Source organism: Strix aluco, chromosome 8 (genome assembly GCF_031877795.1).
Source record: "Strix aluco isolate bStrAlu1 chromosome 8, bStrAlu1.hap1, whole genome shotgun sequence".
Taxonomy (NCBI): Eukaryota; Metazoa; Chordata; class Aves; order Strigiformes; family Strigidae; genus Strix; species Strix aluco.
Window position 1 is genome coordinate 19,100,653 of NC_133938.1, and position 27,058 is coordinate 19,127,710.

Sequence of the window (27,058 nt, forward strand, 5' to 3'; positions counted from 1 at the left end):
AACAAATGGGGGGTAAGAGAGAAAGAAAAAAAAAAATAATTTATTTTTAATTAATTTTTCCAACTTCGTGGTATAAATGATTATAAAATATGAGATTTAAATTGCTTTGATCTAGCTCAACCCTTTTGGATTAATTTAATGTTTGTGAAGCACTCGTAATATAATGCTGACTGTCAGCATAAAAACCAAGAAAAAAATTAATAATTCTGTCTGGACTGTAGCATTTGAATTATATTCAAGAAATGAGGAACTGTGAGGATAAAGCAAAATACTGAGTAGTTCCTGTTTAAGAAAGAAGCATGTATTTTCAAGCACAGAAAAAGTAATAACTTCGAAAAATACAGTAAGATTGTGCAATTAAAAAATACAATTGTAAAATTATAATGTAAAAATACATACACAGAAAAAATCCAAATCAGCATTTTTAATTATGTAATTTCCCAATCTTAGGTTTCTTTTCAAAGTGGATTTTTTTAACGCATCACTCAAAGCTTAAGCTGTACCCATTTTCTCAACATAATACTGATAGAATTTTGAGATGGCAACTTGTTTTTTAGTGGTAATAGCCTCACCGTTAACGATAAGTGAATCTGATCTTTTATATTTTTAATAATGTATCCTTCCACACCAGCATGGTTGCTTGTCTTCAGTAAACACCTTCAAACAAACAAAAAGATATTATCTCTTCAAAGCTCCTATATAATTAGCTCAGAACTTAGATGACATGGCTTTATTCACTAAGTGGGAGTTTTACCACAGAAAAACAAGATGACTATGTAACCTTTAAACACTAGCTTACATAAGACAACTGATTTTGTGTGAGACAGTTGAAAGTCATTATTTATCCAAAAATTAACATAGTAAAATCAATGTGGTTTACCAGATAGAAGTTCTGTCAGAAACCATTGTATCTATGCAATTAAGCTTCAATAAGGCTGATATTACACAATTACTGTAGAAACTTGAATGCATACCTGAATAATGTGTATTTTCCCTCTGCATCAAACTTGTCTATGAACAACTGCAAAATATTTAAACTCTTTTTTCTCTAAAGAAAAAGAAGATGTTATCAGATTAATTCTAATCAAATAAATTCAGCATTTAACTGATTCTGTAGGTCACATTACATACCAGATGCTCTATGGGACAAAGGGTCATAACTTTCACCAAATCCTGCAGATGGACAAAGAAAACATAATTTCTAATTACATTACACCACACTGACTAAAATCTACTCAAGACATTAAAAACACAAAACAAACCAAAACCCCACTGCCCACAGAACCATGCCTATGAGAAAATTCTCATCAGAGAAATTCACATTAGCTTCAGTGATTGAAATCCCAGGGCTGATACATAAGAATACTACTCTTGTAATGTTGGGTCCAAATAAGAATGTAGTCAAGCAGCATATTTGGAAGGTAGAGGCAAAAACAAGCAAGCACCATCTTTCAGATAAGATCAGTGCCCACCTGCTTCAGTGGCCTGTACATACACTACATATATTTTAATTGTCACTGGAACTTCATGCCGTAGCAGGTAAAAAAGACAATCAATTCTGTATAGCAAGACACTGAAGGTTTCAATTTAACGACACAAGTGTATAAAGGTTCAGTAGTATGTCCTCTCTCAAACACCTAGAAGACAGCTAGATATTATTTATAATGAAACTTTAAAGACTTCTGTACATTGCTTCTTATTACCTGAGGTACGTTAATAAAATCTCTGAATTCTAAATACTGATGGAGAAGGCTATTATCTTCCATTCTCAATAAACAGCTCTCAAACAGATCCTGCAGGAAGAACAAAAAAAAAGCTGCCAACATTTTGAACATATGTAAGACATTAATCTATATGCCTAACATTTCATGGCTAAAACTGCCTTCACTATAAATGCTCATTCAGATATCCTAAATTCCTAGGAGCTTAAGTGACAATGGCAATTTAAGCATTTATGCATGTGTATAAAGTTCAATAAATATAAGTGTTTGTACGACTAAGGAATACCTAAATCAAGCCTCAAAATATTTCTGAAACTATTATCTGAACTATCATTTGTACCTTTCTTAGAAAGGGAAACTGAAGTTTTACCATTAAATTGGAAAAATTAAACTTTCTAACATTGAAAATTTGATTAAAGAAAAACTTACAAGTCCTTTAGATAACATAGATTCTTCTGTTCTAGAAAACAAAGGAAACATTATCAAATTTAAGTCATTAATTAAAGAGACACTGTTGATATTTCAGAATACTAGAACAGAGATCAAAAAGATCTTGTCCCTCAACAATTTCCATTGTATTTTCTAAATATAATATCTTCATTAATCCTGTCAAAGATTTTTAGAATAAACTGGCTGATGAAAAGTTGAAAATTAGATTCCTTTCTTCAGGGTCAAAAATGACATTTTTTGCCCTCAATATTTATAAATGCTCAAAAGCAGCATCTCATATCTCACAGGTATCAAAACACTGATTAACAAGGAAAATGAAACTTTTCCCAGATGACTCCATTTGCATAGTTCTGCAAGCCTACGAAAAACACAGCAGATCCTAAACCGGAAGTTTTGATCAGGAAGTTTTGTTTAAATTTTACCAGGAAATGGTAAGCAGTCATAATGAGACACTTCCCTTCTATAGCAGTGCTAGAAACTATTTGGTCAACATTGCTGCTTACAGAAGGCGAAATAATCACAATATATAGAAAAGTCTGGTTTCCTTCAGAAAGCCTAACCTTTAATCAGATTGCGTATCATCTCAGAATACATTCAAATAAATACTATCACGATAGTCTTCTCTAGTAGCAAACTAATTGTTACAGAAGTACAAATATACACTCTAATTATTCAGCATATGTTTAAAAGACCTTAATTTTGCATTTTGAGAATAAAGTTTCTAAAAATTGTATCACAATACAAGCTGAAAACAATAAATAAATAAATGTTTTAGAGAACTTTTAATAATTCTTAGTAAAAGAAGCCATCTTCTTGTGGAACTTGCCATTTTAACTCTCAGGTTTAAAAACCTCCTCTGAACTTATCTGGTATATTCGAAATTTGATTCTATGAATTACTATAAAAGACCACACCCACTATCTCCAACTCCAAATACCATAAATCCTACCTTTTCAGTAGCACTTCAATATGCATCATATTGCATTGCAGAAGGTATGACGGGCTAAAAGTGAAAAATTAGGTTTACATTAAACTGCATAAGCCATATACATTTGCACAGAGTTAATTTATTTCACAGGATTAGTCTTTTTTGGAAAATTTATAAAAATATAGAATTAATAATTTTTAAATAGACACAAAATAGTAAATTGCTGTTAGTAGCTCTTACATGGAAACTGTCTATAAATATTCAGTTGAAAATTTAATACACGTTAATTTTCAGCATGTGACTAATCCTACCAGTTTCTTTAAAAGGACAGCTCATCTAAAATTTAACCATAATAATCTGCAGGACTGGAGTATGTTCTTACGTATATAATATAAACTACATAAAATATAAATGCATAAAGGTTCACATAAAACAAATACTAGTGAAATACACAGTTTTCATTCATAACTATTCACAAATAAAAAGTTTTCTTCTGCTCAGAAAGAATCTTCAAAGTACAGACTTAGGATAAGTGAGGAAGAATAGTTCTTACCTAAATACCATTGGAAAGCAGTCAATACCAAAATGCTGAACAAACATCAGATATGACAGACATGCCAAAGAATCTGCAGAATTCTTTCGCTCTATGTCCGCAAACTCCTGATTCTCCCAGTGTGGACTTTTGCCCTTACGATGTGAAAACACTAATGGTATCAATTCTCTTATATCCCACAAAATGTTCTAAAAAAGAAAGATAGATTGCCTTTAAAAGACCTGTATACCAATTAAGTTTTGAAGCTTTAACTGTATTTGCAGTAAATTCTCTTACATAGCATAAGTATAAATTAATACATACATTTTGTGAGTATTTATGATATATACACATACACAAAAAAGACCCTGCAGGAAAAATAACTACTGTTAGAAGAATGTTACTAAGATAGCAAAGTCAAGCACTCAAAAGCTAGCAAAAGACAAAATAAAGTCACCCTGCAAAACCCTAGTTTGGCTCTCTTGTAGACAATGCTATGGATGATGATCACATTATGCCATACAACCTCTGTGTTTTTCAGATCACAGAATACACTCAGTATTTTGTTTCCTGCTCACTAATCAATATGCAACACAATGTTTATCTGCTAAAGGCAAGCCCTGCTTTAAAGTTAGAAACACTGTGTATGGCCTTTCTTTCCAGTGGTGCGCAACACAATGACACCCAAGTACTTCACAAATACTAGTGTGGTTCCCCTCCCCGCCCCCCATTCATGTGGATTAGGAGGGAGTGAAACTCCTATTGTACATTTTATGAAGAAACAGCGAGATCGAGGTTAACTCACTATTCTGGGGTTGTCCAAACTGAACATCCAGGATCTCACGTTTTGGAAAATTGGGATTATGCAAGATGTCATGTAGTCAAAGCATGACTTTACTGACCTTAGCTGCAGCTCTCATTACCCAATTCCACAAACAGCAGAAGTGAATTTCTTGAGAAAATGAAGAAAAGGTAATTCATAATTAGCATAAAAAACATGGTTTCAGACTGCCCAACAGGAGAGGTAGGATAAAAAGTCAGTTTTTCAGAGTACACTTCAACTATCTTAACCGTAAGATCATCTTCTGGTAATCCCTGCCTCCTTCACTGCACACCCTGACAGTCCTGCAATAAAGGAAGTACAGGTCTCAGAGACAAGATTCTCTTTCATTGCACAACCACCAATTGATACACACAGCAGGTCCATCCTATGCTGAGACATGCTGTGGAAAAAAATGGATGTGATCATGATAGAAAGCCTAATTGTTGTTGAAAAACAACCAAAAGTTTTGCTAACTGCTTAGTGTGCTTCACTTTACAATCTTAACATTTGGATATTGAATTCCGTGTGCAAAAATGCTTAGATTTTTAAACACAAATTGAAGAAACAGAGTTGCATCACATGGCAACATTCAGACTTACTCTGCGTGCATGCACATTTGCACATATATATTGATGTGTGCTTTCCTCATGCCAGCTGGCTCCAAGTCTTCCTTTTGAAAACTCATCAAGTCTTCGTGTGCCATTCCCTGCCCCAAAATGACACCCTGACCCAGTCTTTCTGCTCTTCTAGGACTAACTACTCCACTATATCATAGAGAAAGCCATCTAACTCCCTAGTTCATAGTTCACAGTCATTTCAGCCATCTTCCTCTGGCAGCTGGATCTCCTCAGACCCTCAGCCAGCTTCACCCCCACTCTGTCTTCTCTGTAACTTCCATTTCCCTCTTACAATTGCCCTCCAGGCATTCTTTGACTTCTGTCTTTCTGTATTTGACTGGTGAATTTTTCTCCTCTAACCAGGGATAACAAGGTAGAACGAAGTCCAAAGCTCAAACTTCACTATTCTTTCATACTGTCAACATTAACACGAGAAACAAATGTATCCACAGTTAAGAAAACAACTTAGAGAAAAATATTGTCATGGCCAGTTATCAAAACCAGAATTGTATTTTTGTTAGCAGTAAATATGAATAACCAGTTAATAGTCATTTAATGATCAGTTCTCCTATACTTCTAAAAAGGTCAGTTTGTTTTATAAGTGTTGAAGACACTAGCTATAATCTTGATACAAATGAGCTGTTACTGTCTATTCAATGTAACTCAATTAGCAGCCCATTGGCTATCCTGAGGGAAGACTCCATTTAGTTTCAAAAATATTTTCCACTCTTATACTTCATTACAAGATTTACCAGCCTGCTTCTGAATAAACTGTTATAAAATAATCCAGCACCTGGCTGTCAAGAAGGTTCCTTCATTTCATCAGCCCAACATAAATCATTGTATAACCATGCATTTGAAAATTAGAGACAACTGATCTTTACAAATATTTTAAATTTGGCATACTGGGTCTGACTGGCATGGAGTAGATTTTCTTCGTGACAGCCTGAATGGTGCTGTGCATTAGATTTGTGACCAAAAAAGTGTTGATAACACACCAGTGTTTCAGTTACTGCTGAAGAGTGCTTGCACAACATCGAGGCCTTCTCTATTTCTCACTCTGCCTCTCAGCAAGCAGGCAGAGGGTGGGTGAGAAGCTGTGAGGAGACACAGCTGGGACAGCTGACCCAAATTGATCAAAGAGATACCATATGACATCATGCTCAGCAACAAACAGGAGTGGGGGTAGTATTTTTCAGGCTGTTCAGAGACTGGCTAGGCATCAGTCTGCCGGTAGAAGGTAGTGAGTGACTGCCATTGTATCACTCGGGGGTTTTTTTCCTTCACTTATTGTCTCTTTCTCAACCCTTGAGTTTTTCTTGCTTTTGGCCTTCAGATTCTCTTCCTCATTTCGCTGGGGGGCCTGAGTGACTGGGTGGGGGCTTATCTGCCAGCTGGGGTCAAACCACTACATTTGGATATGTGCAGGAGAGGAAATATTCTTTATCACATTCAAAACATTAGCAAAGCACAGCTCTACTTGCTATAACTTTATTAATCACACCCAGTCCTATTTCTGAAAACATACACATATTGTATGTTCCAATATATGCACAGACTGTACCTGACTATCTGCTTATAAGGCTCGGTTTTGCTGCAAATTTAAATAAAATTATCTATACCCACAACGATCTTGCTCTAATATAACACAGCTACTATGTAAAACATTCAAAACCAGAGTAACTGCATTGGTAGCATGGAGCAGACACGTTCCCACTGAATTTCCAGCTATAGCATCAGCAGCAGTCAGGCATCAATGCTCTAAGTCAGCTGGCACTGCACTGTGCACATTAGAGATTTCTCTCTCTGCAACACTTGGATTAAAGGTAATATGTAGATTGTACCTTGACGTAATACTGCAGCAAAGACAATCCTTTAGATATTCTAATAAATTCATACATCACCAAGCAAAAGAAGCAGTTACAGCAAAGTAGCAGCTGCTGATTCAGAGAGCAGTTCAAACTGGTTTATCAAGGAGCAAAACTGTGTCTGCAAGATTTTTAATTTCCAGAGATGGGACCCAGAATTGTTCTAGACCTTTATCTACCTGCATGATCTTATGAGGACCAGTAAGTCATCCCACTAACTAATAAAGGAAGCAAAATGAGCTCTAAAACAAATTATAGGTAATTCTGAACTAGACCACTGGTTTTGCAAACATTGTAATTAATTTTGACTTCACTTACTATAATTTCAATTGCAAAATGCCGAAAGGGGTGTTCTTCAATGCCTTCAACTTGTTCAAGCTGAGCTGTCAATAACGGGTATTTCAGGCTTTTCATACAGCTGAAATAAAAAGGGGTGAAACTAAATCACCAATACAGTCACAAATACAGACTATAATAGTGTCACTGATGACAAAGAATAAAGTCTCTATTCATACTAGCTGCTGCTACTCCTGATATTCCAAGGAGAATAAAAAAAAAATCCACCACCTCCTGTAGAAGCATCCTTAGACTTCACTTCCAGAACATGATTACCCTCACTGTTGTAAATCTGAGAAGCAAAGGAATACCAAATCAGCTTCAGAGCAGAGGCTAATATTTCTTTACCATTTCCCTGTACTTAGAAATATTTTTACTTTTCTTCTCTCACTTCATAAATATGTAAGGCATATTTAGGTTTTTTTCTTTTTTGAAATACCACATTAGTTAACATAAGTTGGCAGCATTACAAAACACTAGTCTATAAAAATATATTACACTGACATAAAATGCTCACAATTTTAATAATTCTTCTTTCAGCTCCATGTCATTGTATTCTGATGACTTCTCCATGTTTTTAACAACTTCATTCACAAAAGGTTTAGCAAAGTCCACCACTGCATTACAACATTGACAGAGACCAAGTTTATCTTCTTGTATTTGTTGTTTTGTATAAGGTACAGGTAAAGGAGTAAGCTGATTCATAATCATGGCCAAAGATAAACCCACTGAGTAGGCCTTCTTGTTCTGAAGTTTCAAAAGCACTGGGGGAAAGAAAAAAAAAAAAAGGAAAAGGAAAAAAAAGAGATCATTTTGAGACATGAAGTTATTGCTTACTTAGTTGAGGAAAACGTGAAGCAAAACAAGAAAACATAAAAAAGCCTTTAGTTTCCAGAAGGAGAGGGACTGATAACCTGAAATCACATGAGCAAATCCAGCAAGACCAAACATCGTCCACTAGTTTAATATACAGTAGTTAAGATGACCATGTATTTGAGAATGACTAGTATTAAAGCAGTCATCCATTTCAACAGATTCTTCCTTTCTCTGTAGCACCATGATGAGGACTGAAAAAAAATGTGTCTTTCTAGAACTAGTCTAACTGAAGTAATACTCATTTATCTGACCTGGAAAACTCATTTATTCCTTCACTCCTGTGCTTGGCAAAACCACAGACAATGGCCCAACCCTTCTGAGATCTGACTCGACCTGAAGCAGCTCAGAACTGTTCTATACTCCACACCAGAGCCAACCGAGGGGCTCCCAGACTGAGGAAGCAGCACAAGTGGTTTTCCCTTTAAACAGCACTCAGGCTAACTGCAGATTGGCTATCCAAAAAACCACATACTTCTGATTACCAAAATGCTTCTCTTGTTAAATTCTAACATAATTCAATAATACATCTCAGAGACTGCTACAATCAGACTTAAATTTGATACACAACACTTGATTTCATCTCACATATCAGAACAGAAACTACTACTTGTTACCTACTTAGTGGGTATCCAAAACCAATATGTCTAGTTTTTATATGTAAGTCAGAAGAATGCTTTCCCCTCACCAATCAAATATTTCAACTTGCTTCAATCTGAAATAAAAGTTTTATACTATGAAAATATGAAATTTTACATTTTAAAAGTTAAATAATGAAGAATTTCACAAATCCATATAATTCTCTATATCTGTAACAACAGTATGAACGGTTTACACCTCTAAATGTAACTGTCACAGGACCACATTCTTGTAAATGACGAAAAATAGCTGAATATTGCTTTTTTAACTGATGCTATTAGTCCCATCTAAAATATTTTTCTAACAGGCCAATATAAGCATGAAAGTTATATCCTGTGTTATTTTGCAGAATGTAATAGACTGTAAAGCCTGTCAGGACAGACATATTCTGAAACTATTCCAGCAAAGGCTAAACTATGATACACAAATGATAAAATAATTTAATTCAGAAATCACATGAGAAACTGAATCCTACCTGTCTGCAAAGGCTGAAGCAGTAACATGACAGTTTGGCACACTTGCTCTGCAGAGGTCTGCTCAATCTGCTCAAGTAAACCCAAAAAAAGTTCCTTTGGATTGCATAGCTACAAGAGAGAAACAATGCATATTTTTTAATAACCAATAAGCTAAAAAATTCATCACAAGCAAACTTCAATGCAGAAGTTCCTGAACGTCAAGAAAGCAGATCTGAACATCCAAGATAACCTTCAAGAAAACAAATATGAAACAATGAGTACCTCTCTACAATTAATATCTTCTGTACAGTGTATAAGTGTGTACAGTTTCATATAAGCTGAAAACATATAAGTAATGACACTACACTTGATTTCTACGGTCCGTAAAAACCTCACAGTACCTTAGCAAAGTAATCCTTAGGAGTAGACAGAAAAGAAAAACTTCAGTGTGAATTTAACTCAAGCTATAGAGTTTGCAAGTTGTCTTTTAAGTACATGAATGAAAGGGAACCAGTTTTCTATAGATTAAAACGTTTTTCCCCTACTACTCCATCAGGATCATCAGGTAATCATTGTCATATTGTACCTGCAGTAGACACGAGGCAGTATTGCTGTGGCTGCTCTGCAGCAGCTGGCTATCAGACTTTGAGCTCTATCTGCCTTTTTCTTCTGGGCAATGTTATGTCTCTTTGTTTTGCCCAGTCACTAATTTCACAAAATTTATAAGAGGTTATCTCTGAGAACACTAAGCCTGTGTGTACTTCAGATGAAACTAGCCTGTGAGTTTAAAAGTTACGAGAAATGGACAGAAAAACCCAGAAGTATTCATGCCTTGTTTTCCTTTGAAATCGGGGAGAAAATTAGGACCTCTCCCTTCCCTACAGTTTTTGGATTATAACCATATATTTCAAAAACATACCTGTGCCAACTGATGTAGTATCTTCAGGCAGTGTTCTCGTTTATCATCTTCCTGTTTATACATGAAAATACATCTAACAAGAGGACAGATGAGATTCCAACCCATACTCTTGATGATAACCTAAAAAACAGATTTTCAGAGAATAAACCAAAACTGGGTATCTTCTGAACCCAGAAAGACTGTATATATGAAGGCCAAAAAAAGACAACAGATCCATGCCCTGGTTGTTACCAACACCATAATAACATCACTGATAATTTAACAACTATTACCACAAAGTTCTATATTTGACATGCATTGTATTCTCCCCCCATACCTATAAACACAGCTGCATATTTTGTAGTTTTCTTTAATGTACTAACAGGTCAATATATATTTCTAAGAATTTATATGACAATACATTTTAAACAGGACTGAGAAGAAGAGTTTTGCTGAAAGAAAGAACACTTTGACAAATTATGTTTAACCTGAGGGGATTGAGATCTCCAGTTGTTACCCCAAACTCACAAAATTCAAAACCAGACTGTGAACCCCATGTAACATTGCCAAAACATTCCATCCTCCACTTGCTTCCTGAGCTTCTTATTTACCTGTGTACAATTTAGTATATTATCGCAGCTCTCCAAAGTGCCTGCAGACATTAGCATCTCTCACATTAGCATTAGCTGAGTTGGCCCTTACTGTTTTGGCCAATATCGTTATATTTATCTGTGGTGGGTTGACCCCAGACATCAACTAAGCACCCACCAGCGGCTTGCTCACTCTCCTCCCCCAGTGGGATGGGGGAGAAAATCAGAAGAACAAAACAGAGAGTAACTCATGGGTCGAGATAAGGACAATTTAGTAAGTGAAGGACAAAAGAGGAGGGGGGAATTACACAAACCAACTCCCACCAGCAGACCAACGCCCAGCCAGTCTCCAAGCAACAGCTACTTTGGAATGGGTCCTCATCCCCATGTGTTTTTCTCGCTGAGCATGATGTTATAAAGTATGGAATAACTCTTTCATCAGTTCAGGTCAGCTGTCCCAGCTGTGTCCCCTCCCAACTTCCCTGCTCACTGAAGGGGCACAGTGAGAAATGGAGAAGGCCTTGACACTGTACAAGCACTGTTCAGCAATAGCTGAAACACTGTTGTCAACACTGTTTTGGTTACAAACCTAAAACACAGCACCAAAGAGGCTGCCATGAAGAAAATCAACTCCATGCCAGCCAGACCCAGTATACCATCTGAAATCCTGTCCTGCCAAAAAAGGCCAAAGTCGCTTTCTGAAATTACAATAGAACGTGCGCTTAACACAGAGCAACTTATTAACTATTAATATGTACAGCCTTGGTCCACAGTAAAAGTAGCTTTCCCTTTTTAATGAGCAGTTTTATCTATTTAATAGCGTGTTAGTGCACAACTAATATATAGTGCAAACTTAACTCACCTTATTTTTCTCATTTTGAATTACTTCTAATAACTGAGCTGCATACCCATCTTCTAAACATTTCTGACCTGCTACCTGAAACAGATTAAAATCTTCTCCTTTGAAATCAGCTTCCTCCAGAATTTGCTAGAAAGAAAATATGCATGTTTAACACCATACTTATAAAAGGAAAATAAAAAATAAGAAAATCCAAGCTTCCGTTTCAAAATTAAATGCAATGTCATTGTAGCCTATGCCTTCTTATATAACACCTTTCACATATTAAAAAAAACTATCAAGAGCTACTACAGAAGACAAAGCAGTATTTCAATAGCACTTTCTACATCCAGACTACAGCATGTTGTTTAGAAGATATATTTTCTACAACAACCTGCTAGGGTTTTGTTACTTCAGACAGGTAGTGTTGAGCCCAAAACCACTTCTTTCTCCAAGAAGCAGAAGTTATCAAGCATCTTGGGATAAACACCAAAGAAAAGTCAATGAAACATGGAGGCTGAACTTAGTTGCCCAACAAGGAGTTCTGCTAACAACTGTCTTCTGTTTTGGGGTCATTTTGATTTTAATTATATACATGAAGAGAAACGCATACTGCTTATACTCGTTACTTTTAAGGAAAGAAAACCACTTACGCATCTTTGTATTATGGCTTGAAGTTCATCAACAGCCATTATAGTTTGGTTTTGTTCTTCTGGCATTGAAAACTATTATAAATTAAAGAGTGCAGTATGAAAACATAGGAAGTAAAAACAGACACTGAAAAACAATTACATTATCCAAAAAAAGGCCAATAGAGGAATGAGAACAATCTAAACAGACAGGTATTATGAAGACCACATGATAAAAAAACCTGAAAAGAGCATTTTTAATAAGTGTACACTATATCATTCTACTCGTCATATTTGCAGGAGACAGTATTACAGACAGGAAACAACCTGCATTCTATGTAGAGGGAAGCAATTTTTCAAGCAGTACCAGCGTCATCTTAAGAAGTTAGGAGGCCTCAGCTACAATTTGGGCACGTACATCAAAAACTACAGCTAATACAGAGCAAGTCTGGGCTCACTGTGTACCAAGCATGGATGCCCACAATACATTACATTTTCTGTGACTATTCTCACCAGAGGAGCTCCTGCTCAGCTGTGACTGGAACACTCTAACTTGATACCTGGTACATGCACAACTGATCCAACCACCATGCCAGTTTATATCGACAGTCCTATCAAGATTACATATGCAATATTATTTATTTCTTTCTAGCATCTACACTGAGCTAGTTCAGTGGCCTTTTGCCTCTATATACTGTAATTTAAAACTTTTTTGTTAAAAACAATTAAGTTAAACATTTGAGTAATGTTTAGTACATACTAAGTGATACATAGCCAGGACCATGAATTACAAATAAAATCAAACTTGATTATCCATCTGATATATCATAGGAGCAATCATAATCTTTATAGTTTTACATAATTCCATTTGCCTAAACCTGGTTATATGATCACTGTGTCAATTACCTCTGCACCTGGGTAATTAGCTAGCTATTCATCAAAACACTCAAATTCCATATTAATACAGACACCTCAATGTAACAATCTCAATCTTTCCTCTCGTTTGATCTCTGCTATGTCACAGAACATCTTGATAACTGAGCTACCTGGATGTTTACAAAAACCAGGCAATTCAGTAAAGCTTAAAAAGCACCTGTGTATGAATTTTATTAAAGAACAAACAACTCACTTTCTATTCTCAACAGCCTATTTTAACATTTTTATGTCACTGCAGTCTAGCAATGTATCTAGCCTGTCATTTTAGTTTGGTCATTATCATATGGTTTATTATCACACATTGTACTACTTGAGCTCTTAATTTTACAGGATATTATTGATCCTCCCAAAACAATTTGAATATACTTTTGAACGCTAGTATTCTTGCGTTTTCAGTCCTCAATAACTTTACGATGTTCTTGCAGGCCTGAAACATGCCCTGAGCACCCACCGTGCTGTCCCAGGGATTTACCAGCTGAGCTCGCAGACGGTCTCAGGCCTTAATGCTTAATCCAGTTTCTAATTAAATCTTTTCAGAGGTTTCAGGGGTAAGTGGACATCTGAATCATGTGAAAACGCCTACTATTAGTACTCACCAAACTCCCTAACAAACACATACCTCAGCCCCTTCCCTAGGCGGGGCACAACACGCAGGCCAGTACAAAAAAGCTGCCAACCTAAACCTTTAACACACAGATGAATTAAAAAACCACAAGGCCACCCTCCGCCTCCTCAGCAGGCCGTCGGTGGAGTCGCGCTCCGTGCCACAGCCCCTCAGCCCCGACCGGCCGTACCCACCGCGCCGCCGCCGTCTCTCCCCGCTGCCGGCCCGGGCCACGCCGCAACGGCGGCTCCACCTCCCGGGTGAGAGGTCAGAGGGAGAGGGCGGGCAGCGCGATGATGGCGGCCGGGAAGCCGCGGGGCGGCGCGCAGGGGAAGCCCAGCCGGCGGCGCGCAGGTAGGCTGCAGGCTCCGCGCGCCGGTCCCCCCCCGCTCGGCGCTTTGGGCTCTCCCTGTGCCCTCAGGCCGGCACAGCGGACTCGCCCAACTCGCTGTACCGGGGGGGAAGCGGCGGGACGGCCGCGGTCGGCGCAGCGGGGCCGCTGCCGCGAGCTCGGTGGGCCTCGGCTGGGCCGGGCTGGCCGTGCGGTCGGGACCGGCGAGCGGCGGCTGTCGGCAGCGGCCGCAGCCGGCGCCCCGGGCGGGGGGCCGGGCGAGGCGGGGCCGAGCGCGGCGGGGCCGGGCGCCCCGCTCTCCCCTCAGGCTGCGCGGAGGCTGCGCGCCTGACTCCTGCAGCGCCGCCAGCCCGCGCCGGGCGTGACAGCGGCCGTGTGGCTGGTCCGAAAACTGCGTCGTCACGTTTCAAGCATAACAGTCCATTATTTTCCCTCCCTGTTGCCCTTGTCTTAAGGGAGCGGCAGCCCGGGTCCTCCGCGTCGGTAGCCGGGTCAGGGCGGGCAGAGCCCTGGGGCAGTCCGCGGAGGGCCCGGGAGGGCGTCAGGAGCGGCCCTGTGGTGAGGATGAGGACGGTGAGGGTGAGGGTGCTGCCGTCGAGTCGGGCCTGGGGCAAAATCCAGTGGTGGGACGGTTGGAAAGGACAGCGTTTCCCAGCAGTGCCGCGCAGGGGTGAAGCTGGGCGGGAGAGCCAGGGTGAGTGTGCCTGGCACAAAATTACTGTCAGAATTATTTTTGCTTTAGCCTTCTGACTATACAAAATATGATGAATGAGAGTATGAAGAGTTGAGCCTGTCTGTCCTTACACTTAAAAGAGCATGTCCAACTAGTTGCTGAATGGTTACCAGCTTACTGAAGTCACTCTCGGCCACAAAAAGCAAGTTTCTAAGCAATTCTCTTGACTATGCTTACAGTTTAGAGGTTTTAACATTTTTCGGATTCCAATGTTTTCCACTTTAAAGGAAGAAAGTACACTAATTTCTATATTTCTACATTTGTATATTTGATTTCTAGGAAATAAGCTTTCAGCTGCTCTGAAGAATGAAGATGCTGCTCAAAGGTATTGTTTCTAACTAACAATATGTGCCATTCATCTTGTTTTGCCTCACTTTGAAATCGTATTCTCTGCCTTGTGTGGTTTTTTGCTTTCTGAGAGTACCGTGACTAACTTCAGGAGATTGCCAGTATCAACATCATGCAGACTTGTTTGGAGTGATGCTGTGTGTAGCTTCTAACGGCATGTATATATGTGCATTGTATAATGTGCTAAAAGTTTATGAATCTAACCTCCACAGTTACATTTTCTTACTCTGTAGTGCTTGCTTTTTGCCCTCTTAATTTCTTTGCATACCTGACATTTTTCTTTATTCTCTTTAAAAATCAAACTTGAGAGGAAAAAACACTTTCTGCCATGGACAGTTACCTGAATATTAATTTGATTCTGTAGTAGAGCTAGACTTACAAGTGAATAGCATAGATCTCTATCAGTTAAGACAGCAGACTGACTGTACATTGGCAACCTCTGTGGGCAGCGCTGCCAAATGGAGATCAGAGGCACCTAGGTGGTTGCTCTCTGGGTATTTGCTGACAGTAGGATAGTGGCAAGACTCAGGAAATCTACAGTAGTGGGATTTGTTTGATTTATTCTTTCCTTTGTACCCTCACACTCAGTCTTGTCCCAGTCCTTTTTTCTTCCTGTTCTTCGTGTCTCATCCAGTTGCCATTCTCTTGACAACACTCCATAAATTCGTTGTCCCAGGCTCTTTGTCCAGCCAGTTCTGGGTTTCCCTCTCTTGCAAGAATTGTTGGGTAACCTTGTATGGAATTATTGCAATGCAATATGAGTCAGTATTTCCCTGATCAGGGTGAAAATAAAGCAAACCATGGTTGTAAACTCCTTTGTGGTTATTACAGAGTTACTAGTCCAGCTACTTGTTCCTTTGTTTGGCCAACATGGTGTGATGTAGTAAAATGTAAGCTACTGTATTTCAGAAAAAAAGATAAAGATAGAATTGGAGAACTGTTTATGGAAATCTGCCCTCTGTGTCATTCAGTGTCTGTTCTGTTACAGGAAGGCAGCTCTGGAGGCTGCTATGAGAAAGAAGATTGAATTTGAGAAAAAAGCATTGTATATTGTTGAACAACTCCTGGAAGAGAACATTACTGAAGAGTTCCTTCTGAGTTCTGTAGGTGTTGCAAGTTTTTATACTATTTTGTATCATAGTGTTCAACTTTTTTTTTTTTAAAAGTTATTAGAATAATCTACTGCAGTGTAAAGTAGACAAACCATTTATTCCCTCTCTCATCAGCTCTGGTGATGATTGCCTTATTTTCAAGGGTTCTGTGATGGAAACATGCTCTAGTTTTGCAGGATTCTATATGTTTATGAATCCTCACTCTATTACCACAGCCTTTGTTTATGCCTCTCTGGTTCTGGACTCATAGATAAAGTATAAAAATTTAGGCCTACATCACATCATCTGTGAATTTATACAGTGTCTCTGTAATGCACCACAGTTTATCTAGCAGCACAGTTTTGCTGGAACGGTATGATGCTTACTCATGTTAAGGTTGTAAATAGGCTGATAAATAGGTGTGCAAAACATGTAAATAGAGGAAAATTATGAAAATAGGTGCCACACTAGAGGCAAAATTATGAAGCTTTTGTATGTGTAAAAAGAAGTGCCCATTTCTTGTCTTTTTCCCTGTTTACCCTTTTAACATTTTAATGTGTAGGTTCTAAATGTTGTTTAGTAAAACTAAACTTAGTCGATAACTGTTATAAAATTAAAAATATTTATTTGCTTATGAGATTTTGGGTACAAAAAATGAGAAATTTCCCAGTATCTGTTGAAGTATTTTCTTGTCATTTTAGGGAAAATGTATTACTCCATCTCACTATAAAGACATTGTTGATGAACGGTCTATCATCAAACTATGTGGTTATCCTCTGTGTCCAAATAAACTGGAAAATGTAAGTTGCTTTTTATTAATGCTGTTATCATAAGAATCTCTTCACAATTTTTATTCTCTTGCTTTTTAATTTTAAACTGACAATATTAAACATAGGTTAAAATACTGTCAAGTAATGAGCCAGGCATCATATTATTCCATTTCAGTATAATCCTTCTGAAGTAAAAGGTAGAACTTGATCAGTTGACAACGATTACACTATGACAGAATCAACTGGCATCTACTTTGACAGTAATAAAGATGAATGCGGTATGGCTTTGTGGCCTTCCTTTGAGCATGCAGAAACTTTCAAATCTTGTTCTTCAGTGTAACCACATATCTCTGTGAGAAGGATTGAAGTGAAAAAATAATACAGGGATATTGCTATGTGAATGCATATACATCTGTTCTAAAAATGTAAGTTATCTCTGTCAAAATCATAGTCACACTTATTTAGGTATGCTATATCACAGCTTAAGCAGAACTCAGAGATCAGTTAGATAACCTGTGATATAATACCAGTGGTGGTACACCTGATTATCTGAAAAAAAATCTACTCAAGTATAAAAAATTCTACTGTTTTGGACTTCATATGTCCCCACAGAAGTTCACTCGGAAACTCTATTGTATTTTATGTCAGTTCCTCTCTAGGTTTGTCTGGGTAGTGGTGGGCGGTAGCTGACAGTACAGTCTCGTGTGCATATGAATAGATAGGGATTAAAGAAGGACCTCTCTGTAGTTGCCCAACACTTACACATGAGTAAGTTTCTACCATGGCAGCTCCATTGTTTTATGTTCAGTGCTGGCTTTTTTGTAGATCTGATGTTGCCTTCTACTGATAGTGAGATGTAAATGATTGAAGGTAAGTTGCCATGCTTACATCTGAGAAGGTACAATATCAAAAGAATTGAGAGAAAAGGTGGTTGTAGTATGCAATTTAGTTAGAACATATTAAAATATGTAAACTAAGAATGAAGTTTTCTATAAAGTCATGATGGAAGTAACAGTCTTGCTGATGAAAGCATGTTGTTTTAGGTGCCAAAACAGAAGTACAGAATTTCAACAAAAACGAACAGAGTTTATGATATCACTGAAAGAAAGGTATGGTAACAAGTCTGTTTCTAAAATGTGTTTAATATTGTCTTAACATCAGAAATGCACTTTGTAACAGCATTCATATAGTGGCTTGATTCAGAGCCAATATGTTTGGTTCTTATGAAAATAATTTCCATGAACTGTTAGAACATGAAGCTTTTCATGCATTTCAGTTTCTAGATGCTCCCTTTGGAAAGACAAAAAGACTACTTAAGTTCCTTTCTAAATTTAAACATAACATGAAAGGTTTTACTTGGATAGCAGGATCTCTTAAAGACATTTGTGAAAAAGCGTTCTCTGTTTCGCTCCGTTATAGTCAATGAGCTCTAGTGGGGTCAAAGCGCACATCCTTTTCTCTCACTGAAGTTTGCAGTAGTGTAATACAAATTACATCTTATACATTACTTAGTGTGACTACCTTCAGGGTTCTGTTTTGAGGACTTTTCAACATAAAACCTATCTCTTCACAAAATCTGTTTCTTTCTTGAAGCATATTCATGCGTGTGGTTGTGTAAAAGTCTTTGCCTGCTCACAGGATATGCAGTCACCTACAGGTGCTTAGATGCTAAATTGTAGGATAAATGTTTCTAGTTCCAGAAAAAATTTCTTCAGTATCGCTAGTATACATTCCTTTCCTCTGGTTACAACTCTGGGATACACAAAATTCTGGGAATTGCTTTCTTAAGCTACCAGATAAGACTCCAAGAAGTAGGATGCAAGCATACAAGTTAATTTTTCAAAGATGCTGCTAAATATTAGGTGTTGTTCTGAGTATTGCAAAATATCCAAGTCCTGTTGCTAACTAAAATTTTCATTATTAAACACCTGAATTTTATTGCATGTCTTTTTAACTGTATAAACATCTTGTTGGGTTAGGGATTGCTCTTTGAACAGTTTTGGTGTTTTTTAAAATTATTGTTATGTAGAACCCAACACTGGTTTGCTCCTCAGTGTGTAATAAAAGTACAAAAAGCAAAGGGGAGAAAAGAAGCAGCTAAAGTGGCTTGTGGGGAATGGGATAGACCTATTTGATAGGTTTCTCAGGTGAATTAAAAACCTGGTCATAGGTTTAAAAAGAAATGTGAAATGGTATTTAATCTTACAGGCATAAAACCCAATTACTTTCATACCTTTTTATGAGAATTAAAGTTGCCTTTAGTCATATTTTCTTGCTTTCTCTCTCATTTCCAGTGCTTTTGTAGCAACTTTTGCTATAGAGCATCTAAATATTTTGAAGCTCAAATTTCCAAAAGTCCAGTATGGATGCGAGAAGAAGAAAAGTGAGTATAAACTTATACATTCATTGCTCCTTCTGAGAATATTATCTTCTCTATGCAAGCTGCCATGCTAATTAATCAGCTGCAGTGCCCCAAATTATGTCTGAAGCAGAGGTAACCGATGTTAACATGTTAGCTTAGCTTGGTTTTAAGTGTTGTTGCTATATTGATTACAATAATTGACATGACTCAGTATTACTCATGACTCCTTAGTAGACATGACCATGTTAGCTGGGAGGGCAGACTAGTCATAAATAATGGTCAACTCCTATTAACTTTAAAATGTACTTATTAGGATTGGATTTTTACAAACCATGTAATGTATGGGATGGATTAATCTTATCCTGTTACAAGAGATTTTCTAATTTTAGCACAGCACTTGGCATTGGTCTTAAGGTTAGACTGTGGATGCTTGCACCTGAAAGCAGACTATGACATGAAGAGGTTCTTTATCCTGTCTAAATTTCAGATTGCCCATTTCCTGTTGTTACTGCAATAACGCATTTTGGAACAGTGCGATGCAGTCCATGTTGCTAGCTTAGGAAACACAGGCTTGCAAGTGATGAGTTGAGCCAATAGGTGACACTGTTTAACAATAAATACTTGCCTAGACACTGTTCAGCTGAATTCATTGAGCTTTTGTTCTCCAAGACGGTACTTTTCATAGTCTCCTGGTTTTCAGCAAAAGAAACTAGCTGAAATTATATGTGTGAGCTCATTTTCACAGTTCAAATCAGTTACATGAAATACCTGTTCCATGAGAGAAGAGATTTAGAGCAACATGATCTGAAAGTAAAAAGTAGGTAAAATTAGTCTCTTCATTAAATGTTTAAGTAAGTTTACCAGTATTTTTGTGCTATTGTTCTGCTGTATTGAAAAAAGTTTTTCTAAAATCTCCCTTTATTCTTTACATTGAAAGTGTATAGTTCTGATATGCCTGACATAGTTAATTATTTATGCTGGGTGGTGGTAGGGAGGTGATATTTTCAAAAACCAACCAACCAAAACCCCAGATAGTTCATGGCTAGGTATATCTGTTTGCACAGCCACATACATGTGCACCTGGTGATACAGGTTTTCACATTAGGATACCTGAAATTCTTTTGACAGAAAAGACTACAACCTCCACTTAAAACGAGTTAGACTTAAAACGAAGAAGGGTTATGCGGAGTTAATAATTTAAATCATTGTATGTTATCACCTTTAGTTTCCAAACTCAGTTCATTCATATGAGTGGTGCAGCTTTCATCTTTTTAACCCTGTGGGGTTTTTTGTATGCTGTCTGAGAGGTGTTAGTGCATTGACTTGCATTTAGTGCGTGCTTAAAAGGTTTTCTTTCATTCATAGGACAGGTGGGTGAGAATAAAATGTGGACAGGTGGCTGTTGGATAAAATTAATAGCATTGTGATGCTGCCTCATAACTGAATTGAAGCAGATTAACTGCAAGTAGAGCTTTGGAAGGAAACCTATCAGTTTGTTTAGTAACATTTCTTAGAGTTTCTGGAAACCTTTGAACTCCAGTTTTCTTAAAGCAGTATAACTTGATAGCCTAATTTTTAACAAAGTAAAATATTCTCTTTTTTTTGTTTGTTTTGCATTAATTTGGAGCATTTTCCTATAAATGCCCTAGGATTGTTTTTACTCTAGGAACTTTGTGACCTATGAGGATCTTGGTATGTTTACTTTGCTGAAGAGGAGACCAAAGGGTCATCTGAAAGCAGTCTGTAACTACTTGAGCCAAGCTATTCTTGGTTGATGGCAGAAAACTTAACAAAGGCTGATGGTCACAAATTATCGCATGGGTGGTTCAGGTTGGACATTGGGGAAAAAAAAACCGCATGAAGGTTGTGGTGGAATGAAACGGGATACTCAGCAACGTTTTGAAATCTCCATCTTTGGAGGTTTTCAAGATTTAAACTTCATGAATTTGTGGCTGACCTAATCTAGTGCTGGTGACAGTTGTATTACAAGCAGAAAGTCAGAGTGGAGACTTCCAGAGGTCTTTTCTGACTAACATTTGTGTGACTTGCTGATTGTTAAATGTTGTTCAACATAATAGCGTCATGCTGCAGGCACATGAGTCACGCTCTGTGAACACGTATGTATAAACCTGCTGTCGCTAACCCTGCTTCAGACAGAGGGTCTTGGACTGGAAGATCCTCAGACATCCCTTCCAACCTCAACTATGTATTTTATGTATTAATGTGTATTTCAAGAGCATTGATTTAGCAGAAAAGTCTTCATTCTGTTTCTTCTTTTTGCAGACCACCAGACATAGAGCTGCTGAAGGAGGGACAGAGGTACACTGAACAAAATGGGTTTTTTGTTATATGCACTTATAGTTAGAAATATTAGCATCATATCAGGTGAAAGGGGAATCTTTGATTTCCTGTGTTATAGAAAAGACCTTATTAGAACCTACACAAAGGATTATTTGTCTTGTTTAGTTTTTTCCTTTGTGATTCTAAACCAGCATATTTGATCTGTATGATTTAGTGTACAGCTGCTCTTGGCCTGTATATCTTAATTGAGCCTGTTGAAATCTGAAACAAATACACTGTTTGTACTTTGCATATTTTATACCATCTCTTCTTTGTAAAGGAAATAGTACCAATTATATGTGATGAAAGCTTCTGTACTTAATAATCTAAAACATCTGTGTCAGCAGAAATGAAATCATGCTACTCTGTCATCTCTCTGTACCTTGCTGTGTAGTGTGACTTTTTGTTTGTTTTCTTTTGCAACATATGGCCATTAGGTGGCAAACTTACATATGCTAAAAGCAGCTTTGCTGTTCCCTTGATTTTAGGGTACTGTATTTCTATATATGGTAAGATGCCTCTTCATTTTAAAATTCTAAAATGCTAAATCTGAAATTATTCTCTTGTCTTTAATAATGTCTTGTTTACTGTTCTTTTCTAACTGCCAGTAAGCAACTGAGAACTCACTTCTCTAAATAGTGTCTGTACTTGTCATCTTGATTGCAGAACGTTACAACTCTGCGTTCAAGATGACTTTTAGAAGAACAGCTATGATTCTTAAAGCAAAAAAAAATACACTTCTATAAGGGGAAAATACTTTATTTATCTATCTTGCATGAGAATGAAAAGCTATTACATGTAACACCATTTCTTGTTTCATTCATGGCTTGTGTTTTCTGTTACAGTGGACAGTCTGGAGAAGAGGTGAAACTGCGTGATGAAGCAGTTAAAGCATCTGACATTGAAAATCCTAGGATATCTTCAAATCCATGTGAATCTGGTTCTCATGACACAGCCAGTGACAGCAGTAGTGATACTGAACAAGAGTTTGTTTCTTCTGTCCTACCAGGAAGTCTGTCAAGTTCAGCCAATTTTGCACAGCAATTGCACAGAAAGAAGCTTCCTCAGAAAGTCTGTTCCAGCCCTAAAACTGAAGACTCAGATGTGGTAGAAGCCACTGAACAACTATCTAATTGTAAATTAGATGATCAGGCAGAAATGCATGCTTGCTCTGTTCATAATAAAATAACTGCAACACCTTCAAAAAATACTGCTCTAGGGAAATCAAGTGCTTCAGAAAACTATGAAAATACCTGTGGTTCACAGATAGTTTTTCTAAGTGTGAGCAAAAGAGGGGCAGAACATCTTAAAAGAACACTAGCTAACTTGAAAGAACATAAAAAACCTGAACTGAGGCATCCAGTTAATTCCAAAGGCAGTTTATTAGAGGCACTCAAGCAAACACTAATGGAATGGAGAACTGAAGAAACTTTAAAATTTCTCTATGGCCCAAACTATACTTCGTGTTCATTGGAGTGCATATCATCTGCCAACCAGGAGAATGAAGAACTTGATGAGGATGACTTAGATACAGCTGATGATCTTAACACTGATGCTACAGGAGATTCTGAAAACAGCTTAAACTATTCTTTACCTTTCACAGACACAGGTGGAATAGTTAAGCCTGTGCCTAGTTACGAAAAGTTAAAAGAAGAGACAGAGTTCCTAGAACTCCGAGTAAAAGAGTTCTATAAAGGAAAGTGCATCTTGGCTGAAGAGGCAGTGACACATGCACAAGCAGAGGAACATCCAAGGAAAGACAAAGTAAGTGTGCAGTGGAATAGTTTTGAGGCTGTATAAAGCCTGCTTTCAAGGAAGCTCGTTTCTGTGATCATAAATGGATAAATACCTAGCACAGGGAAGGGGAGAAGTAGGTTAGCTGCACACCATGTGTTTATTGATAAACTATAACTATTTTGATGCTTTGGCTTTAATTAAATACTAGGTTGTAGCTGTTAATGTTTTTTGTCTAATACAGGATGATCAACAGGAAGATCTTACCTTCCCACTTGTTGATTCAAATGCACAGATGCAGATTAGAAAGCGCATCGTCCTTGAAAAACTGAGAAAAGCGTAAGTATCTTTTACTTTAGTAAATGTCAACCTGAAGTTGGTGCTCATTCATCATAATTTTAAGTAACAAACACACTGTACAAGGACATTCTGGCTTTTTCTAGTTGGCCTTAAACCCATTGTTGCCCTAAAGAATGTATTTGTTTCTGAGGCATTCATCTGCAGTACAGTTGCAGATGTCAGTTTGCACAGCCTACTGAGGCAGATGTCAGAATCTCGCTACTAAAGTGTTCTCTGGAAGAAACCTGTCCCTTCCTACAAGTGTTGGAGCTTGTAGTTGACAGCATTCCAGGCTGGCATGACAGCATGTTCCCAATCTTCAGTAGTTGGCAGAAGTCAACACAATTGGGCCATTACACTGAAAATGTCTATGGTTTTTGGATCTAAATGTTGATATAACACATGGTGCTTAAAATGAGAATGTGTGCTTAAAAAAAAATAATTCCACAACAACTTTATTTATCATCCTCCTTTCAGTTATCTGGAAATAATCTAAGCTATTTGGATTCTTGTACGTTGTCTAAAAGCAGATTCTGATGGACATAAAATATGAACTATTTAAATAGCTGTATGTACCAACTGCTCAAGTCTAAACTGAAAAACTTGAAGTTGATTGGGAGGAGTGCAAATACTTTCCTGTACATTAAGCATACTGTTACTGGCAAACAGATCTACACAGAAGGAAGCGGTGTTTTCAGACCTCTTAATAGTTTAAGCAAGGTCTTGCTAAAAGAGTTTCTAGTCCATGTTTGGATGGCTGGTATCAGTATTCCTCTAGCTACAACTATTAAAGGTTCTCAGAGTTGAATCTTAAAACTTTCCAAATGCCAGACCTTTTTCACATACATAAAAGGGCTTTGAAGTCCCAGAAAAGATATTAAGGTATCTCTGCTGTGGCTGTTAAAATTATTAAATTGTCAAAGTTGAGAGGACCTTGAAAATACTCCTGTTTTCAAGGGAATGCCGATAAATGAGTGTTTGAAGGTCGTGATTGTGGTGGTTTTGTTATGGGTATTTTGCTTTTCTATGGTTGTAGCTTGTGCTAGCTGGCCAAACTAGATTTTGCAGAATCTTTTTTTTTTTAACTAAAACCTACAACCAAAGCTCCCCACAAAACCTCTGTTCTGTTTCTCTCTACCTGCAACAAGTGTGGACAGGCTACAAACACGGAATCAAACCGTGCTGTAAGAAAGGTGACTATCTCTGATCTTTCTGTAAGTGTCAGTGTCGCACAGATTCCAAGGTCTACTACTGTATGATAAAGCAGTTTTCTCTTTGTTCAAATTTCTCCACAAGTTTGTCAGTTATTTTCAGCTTCTAGCAAAATTTCTGTTGAACTAGAAAGTCTGATACTCCATGATAAGAAAGACAGAATGTTCTTTTTCTTAGTTTCTTCAAAGGTTGTATTCTTTTTTATCTACTTCTTTAGTTGATCATTTTAAATCTCATGAGGTGATGTCACACTCAAGTAAGGGAGACTATTTTCATTGTGACAGAGCAACGATTTCTTGGTGTGTTCAGATGAAGTCAGTGGGATTATGAATATGCCTGGCATCATAAAAGTCCCATGTTTGGTTTTTGTAAAGCATGCAATGATGTAAAGGAGAACAGAAATCTTGATTCTTCCAGGAATACTGATGCACCATGTGCATACATGCATATAAATGTAAATAACTCGATATTCAAATGCAAGAGGATATTAACTATTAAACAGGTAAATAGAGGCAAAAGTTTAATCCTAAATGTGAAAAACAATGCATGGTATTTGCAGCATTTGGGGATACTGACAGCTAGTTGAACAGTATGTGCAGTCGCTGTGCTATAGCAATTTTTACAGACAGTCAAGTAGGGAGTATTGAATTTTTTTGATTACACTACTATCTTGATTCCAACTATCAGGCTTACAGTGGAATGTTATTTCTGTGCATCTCTGTGAGCCTGAGGTTAGCATATATATTCTCTGTGCAAACCTCATTTAGAGATGTAGTTTCCTTTTGTATTGTTATTTTTGAACCAGGTAAATATAAACATTTGAAACATTTATGAGGCCTGGATTTCTAATCCTCATAATGTAAACATTTTGATTTTTTTGGTAAAAATGTCTTGTCAGATCTGAAATGTGAAGTTAATAAGAGTAGGCGTGTAAAACTATATTTAATTTCTTCTTCACATTCACACTGAATTAGACCTTCTTATTTCTGAAAACAAGCTGTTGTAAAGTGAGGGTGTTGCCCAAACACCTCTCAGAGGAATTTGAAATGTAAACCACAGGCATGATCTGCTGCACGAAAGTCCATTTCTTTTTCTTGTTATTAATTTTCATGAGCTTTGGTGGAAGTCCTACTTGAGAAGAAATGAGAGAGGAAAATTTATATTGACAGGTGTCTTTTGCCTTCTAGATTACCTGCAGTTTTGGGCCCTCTTCAGATTACTCCAAGTGATGTTTACACAGAGCTAAAAAATCTTGTCAAAACTTTCAGGTGAGTATTGGTCTTCATATAGAAATTCTTCTTGATTGATTAATTAAACAAGCTGTTGAATGATTTGTGATTTGGACACAGAGAGTGCCCCATTGCAGATTTGCCCTTTTCTGGCTGTGTGTTCATGTAGGTAATGTCACATTCCCTGTGGACTAACAAGTCAGCCCTTCTCCTGCTCTTGACAGTGGCTAGGTCACCAGGAGTATTTGTAGATTTTTAAAAACTAGGCCAGTGGTCTCCAGAGGATGATGGTGAGTCTTTTAAAGGTTCTGCTACCTCGTCACCTCCTATTAAGCATGAGTTTCTGAGATCTGTCGCTTTCTTTTGCTCTGGCTCCCTACAGCCGGGCTAAATGGCTTTAATGTGATTAATAATTGTTACCACTAACTTCTAGAGCCAGAAAGAAGGTCCATTTTGACCTGTCTTGTTCCTGATTTCAAGGGGAAGCAGATATAGTGGACACTTCATCACCACAGATGAAGCTTTGCTTCAGTCAGAAACACTAAAGACACTATTTGGAAACACTGGGATAAAGAAGGAGGGAAAACCACGTGGTAACTTCTCTGAACGTTTTTAGGTTTTCTTTGGGACACAGCTCTCATAACTTGGTCCTAGATAATGTCCTGCATCTTGAAGTATTGTCAGGGAAAGAAGCAACAACAGTTGCTAATTCTGTGTACGTTGTCACTCTTGAAACTTCCCGCCCACATACCCAGCCTGAGGGAGGTTTACATGTAAATTTTCCAAAACACATTCATGTGGCATTTGCCAC

General features: G+C 37.6%; 2 protein-coding genes across 9 annotated transcripts in view; one reads left to right on the forward strand and one right to left on the reverse strand.

Moving 5' to 3' along the window:
* The window catches only part of GLMN (glomulin, FKBP associated protein), a 21,658-nt gene extending 7,592 nt beyond the window's left edge, over window positions 1-14,066 (reverse strand). Inside the window, exons 1-15 of one of the 5 annotated variants that reach the window (XM_074832484.1) lie at window positions 13,932-13,970; window positions 13,753-13,816; window positions 12,222-12,293; window positions 11,593-11,718; window positions 10,162-10,281; window positions 9,263-9,371; window positions 7,793-8,039; window positions 7,258-7,357; window positions 3,653-3,840; window positions 3,121-3,174; window positions 2,151-2,181; window positions 1,704-1,793; window positions 1,132-1,173; window positions 975-1,048; window positions 573-657 (exon numbers count right to left, since the gene is read on the reverse strand). In XM_074832484.1, coding sequence (XP_074688585.1) covers window positions 573-657; window positions 975-1,048; window positions 1,132-1,173; window positions 1,704-1,793; window positions 2,151-2,181; window positions 3,121-3,174; window positions 3,653-3,840; window positions 7,258-7,357; window positions 7,793-8,039; window positions 9,263-9,371; window positions 10,162-10,281; window positions 11,593-11,718; window positions 12,222-12,287 — 1,332 coding nt within the window. In that variant the 5' untranslated portion in view covers window positions 12,288-12,293; window positions 13,753-13,816; window positions 13,932-13,970. Of the gene's footprint in view, window positions 1-572; window positions 658-974; window positions 1,049-1,131; window positions 1,174-1,703; window positions 1,794-2,150; window positions 2,182-3,120; window positions 3,175-3,652; window positions 3,841-7,257; window positions 7,358-7,792; window positions 8,040-9,262; window positions 9,372-10,161; window positions 10,282-11,592; window positions 11,719-12,221; window positions 12,294-13,752 lie in introns of all 5 variants that reach the window. The other 4 variants (XM_074832483.1, XM_074832485.1, XM_074832488.1 and 1 more) reach the window with 4 other exon arrangements.
* Window positions 14,017-27,058, forward strand: part of RPAP2 (RNA polymerase II associated protein 2) — a 41,772-nt gene continuing 28,730 nt past the window's right edge. For 2 of the 4 annotated variants that reach the window (XM_074832478.1, XM_074832480.1), the window contains exons 1-10: window positions 14,422-14,783; window positions 15,102-15,147; window positions 16,159-16,273; window positions 16,963-17,061; window positions 18,075-18,140; window positions 19,326-19,414; window positions 21,677-21,712; window positions 22,579-23,497; window positions 23,712-23,806; window positions 26,206-26,286. In XM_074832478.1, coding sequence (XP_074688579.1) covers window positions 14,654-14,783; window positions 15,102-15,147; window positions 16,159-16,273; window positions 16,963-17,061; window positions 18,075-18,140; window positions 19,326-19,414; window positions 21,677-21,712; window positions 22,579-23,497; window positions 23,712-23,806; window positions 26,206-26,286 — 1,676 coding nt within the window. In that variant the 5' untranslated portion in view covers window positions 14,422-14,653. Of the gene's footprint in view, window positions 14,092-14,421; window positions 14,784-15,101; window positions 15,148-16,158; window positions 16,274-16,962; window positions 17,062-18,074; window positions 18,141-19,325; window positions 19,415-21,676; window positions 21,713-22,578; window positions 23,498-23,711; window positions 23,807-26,205; window positions 26,287-27,058 lie in introns of those variants that run through there. The other 2 variants (XM_074832482.1, XM_074832479.1) reach the window with 2 other exon arrangements.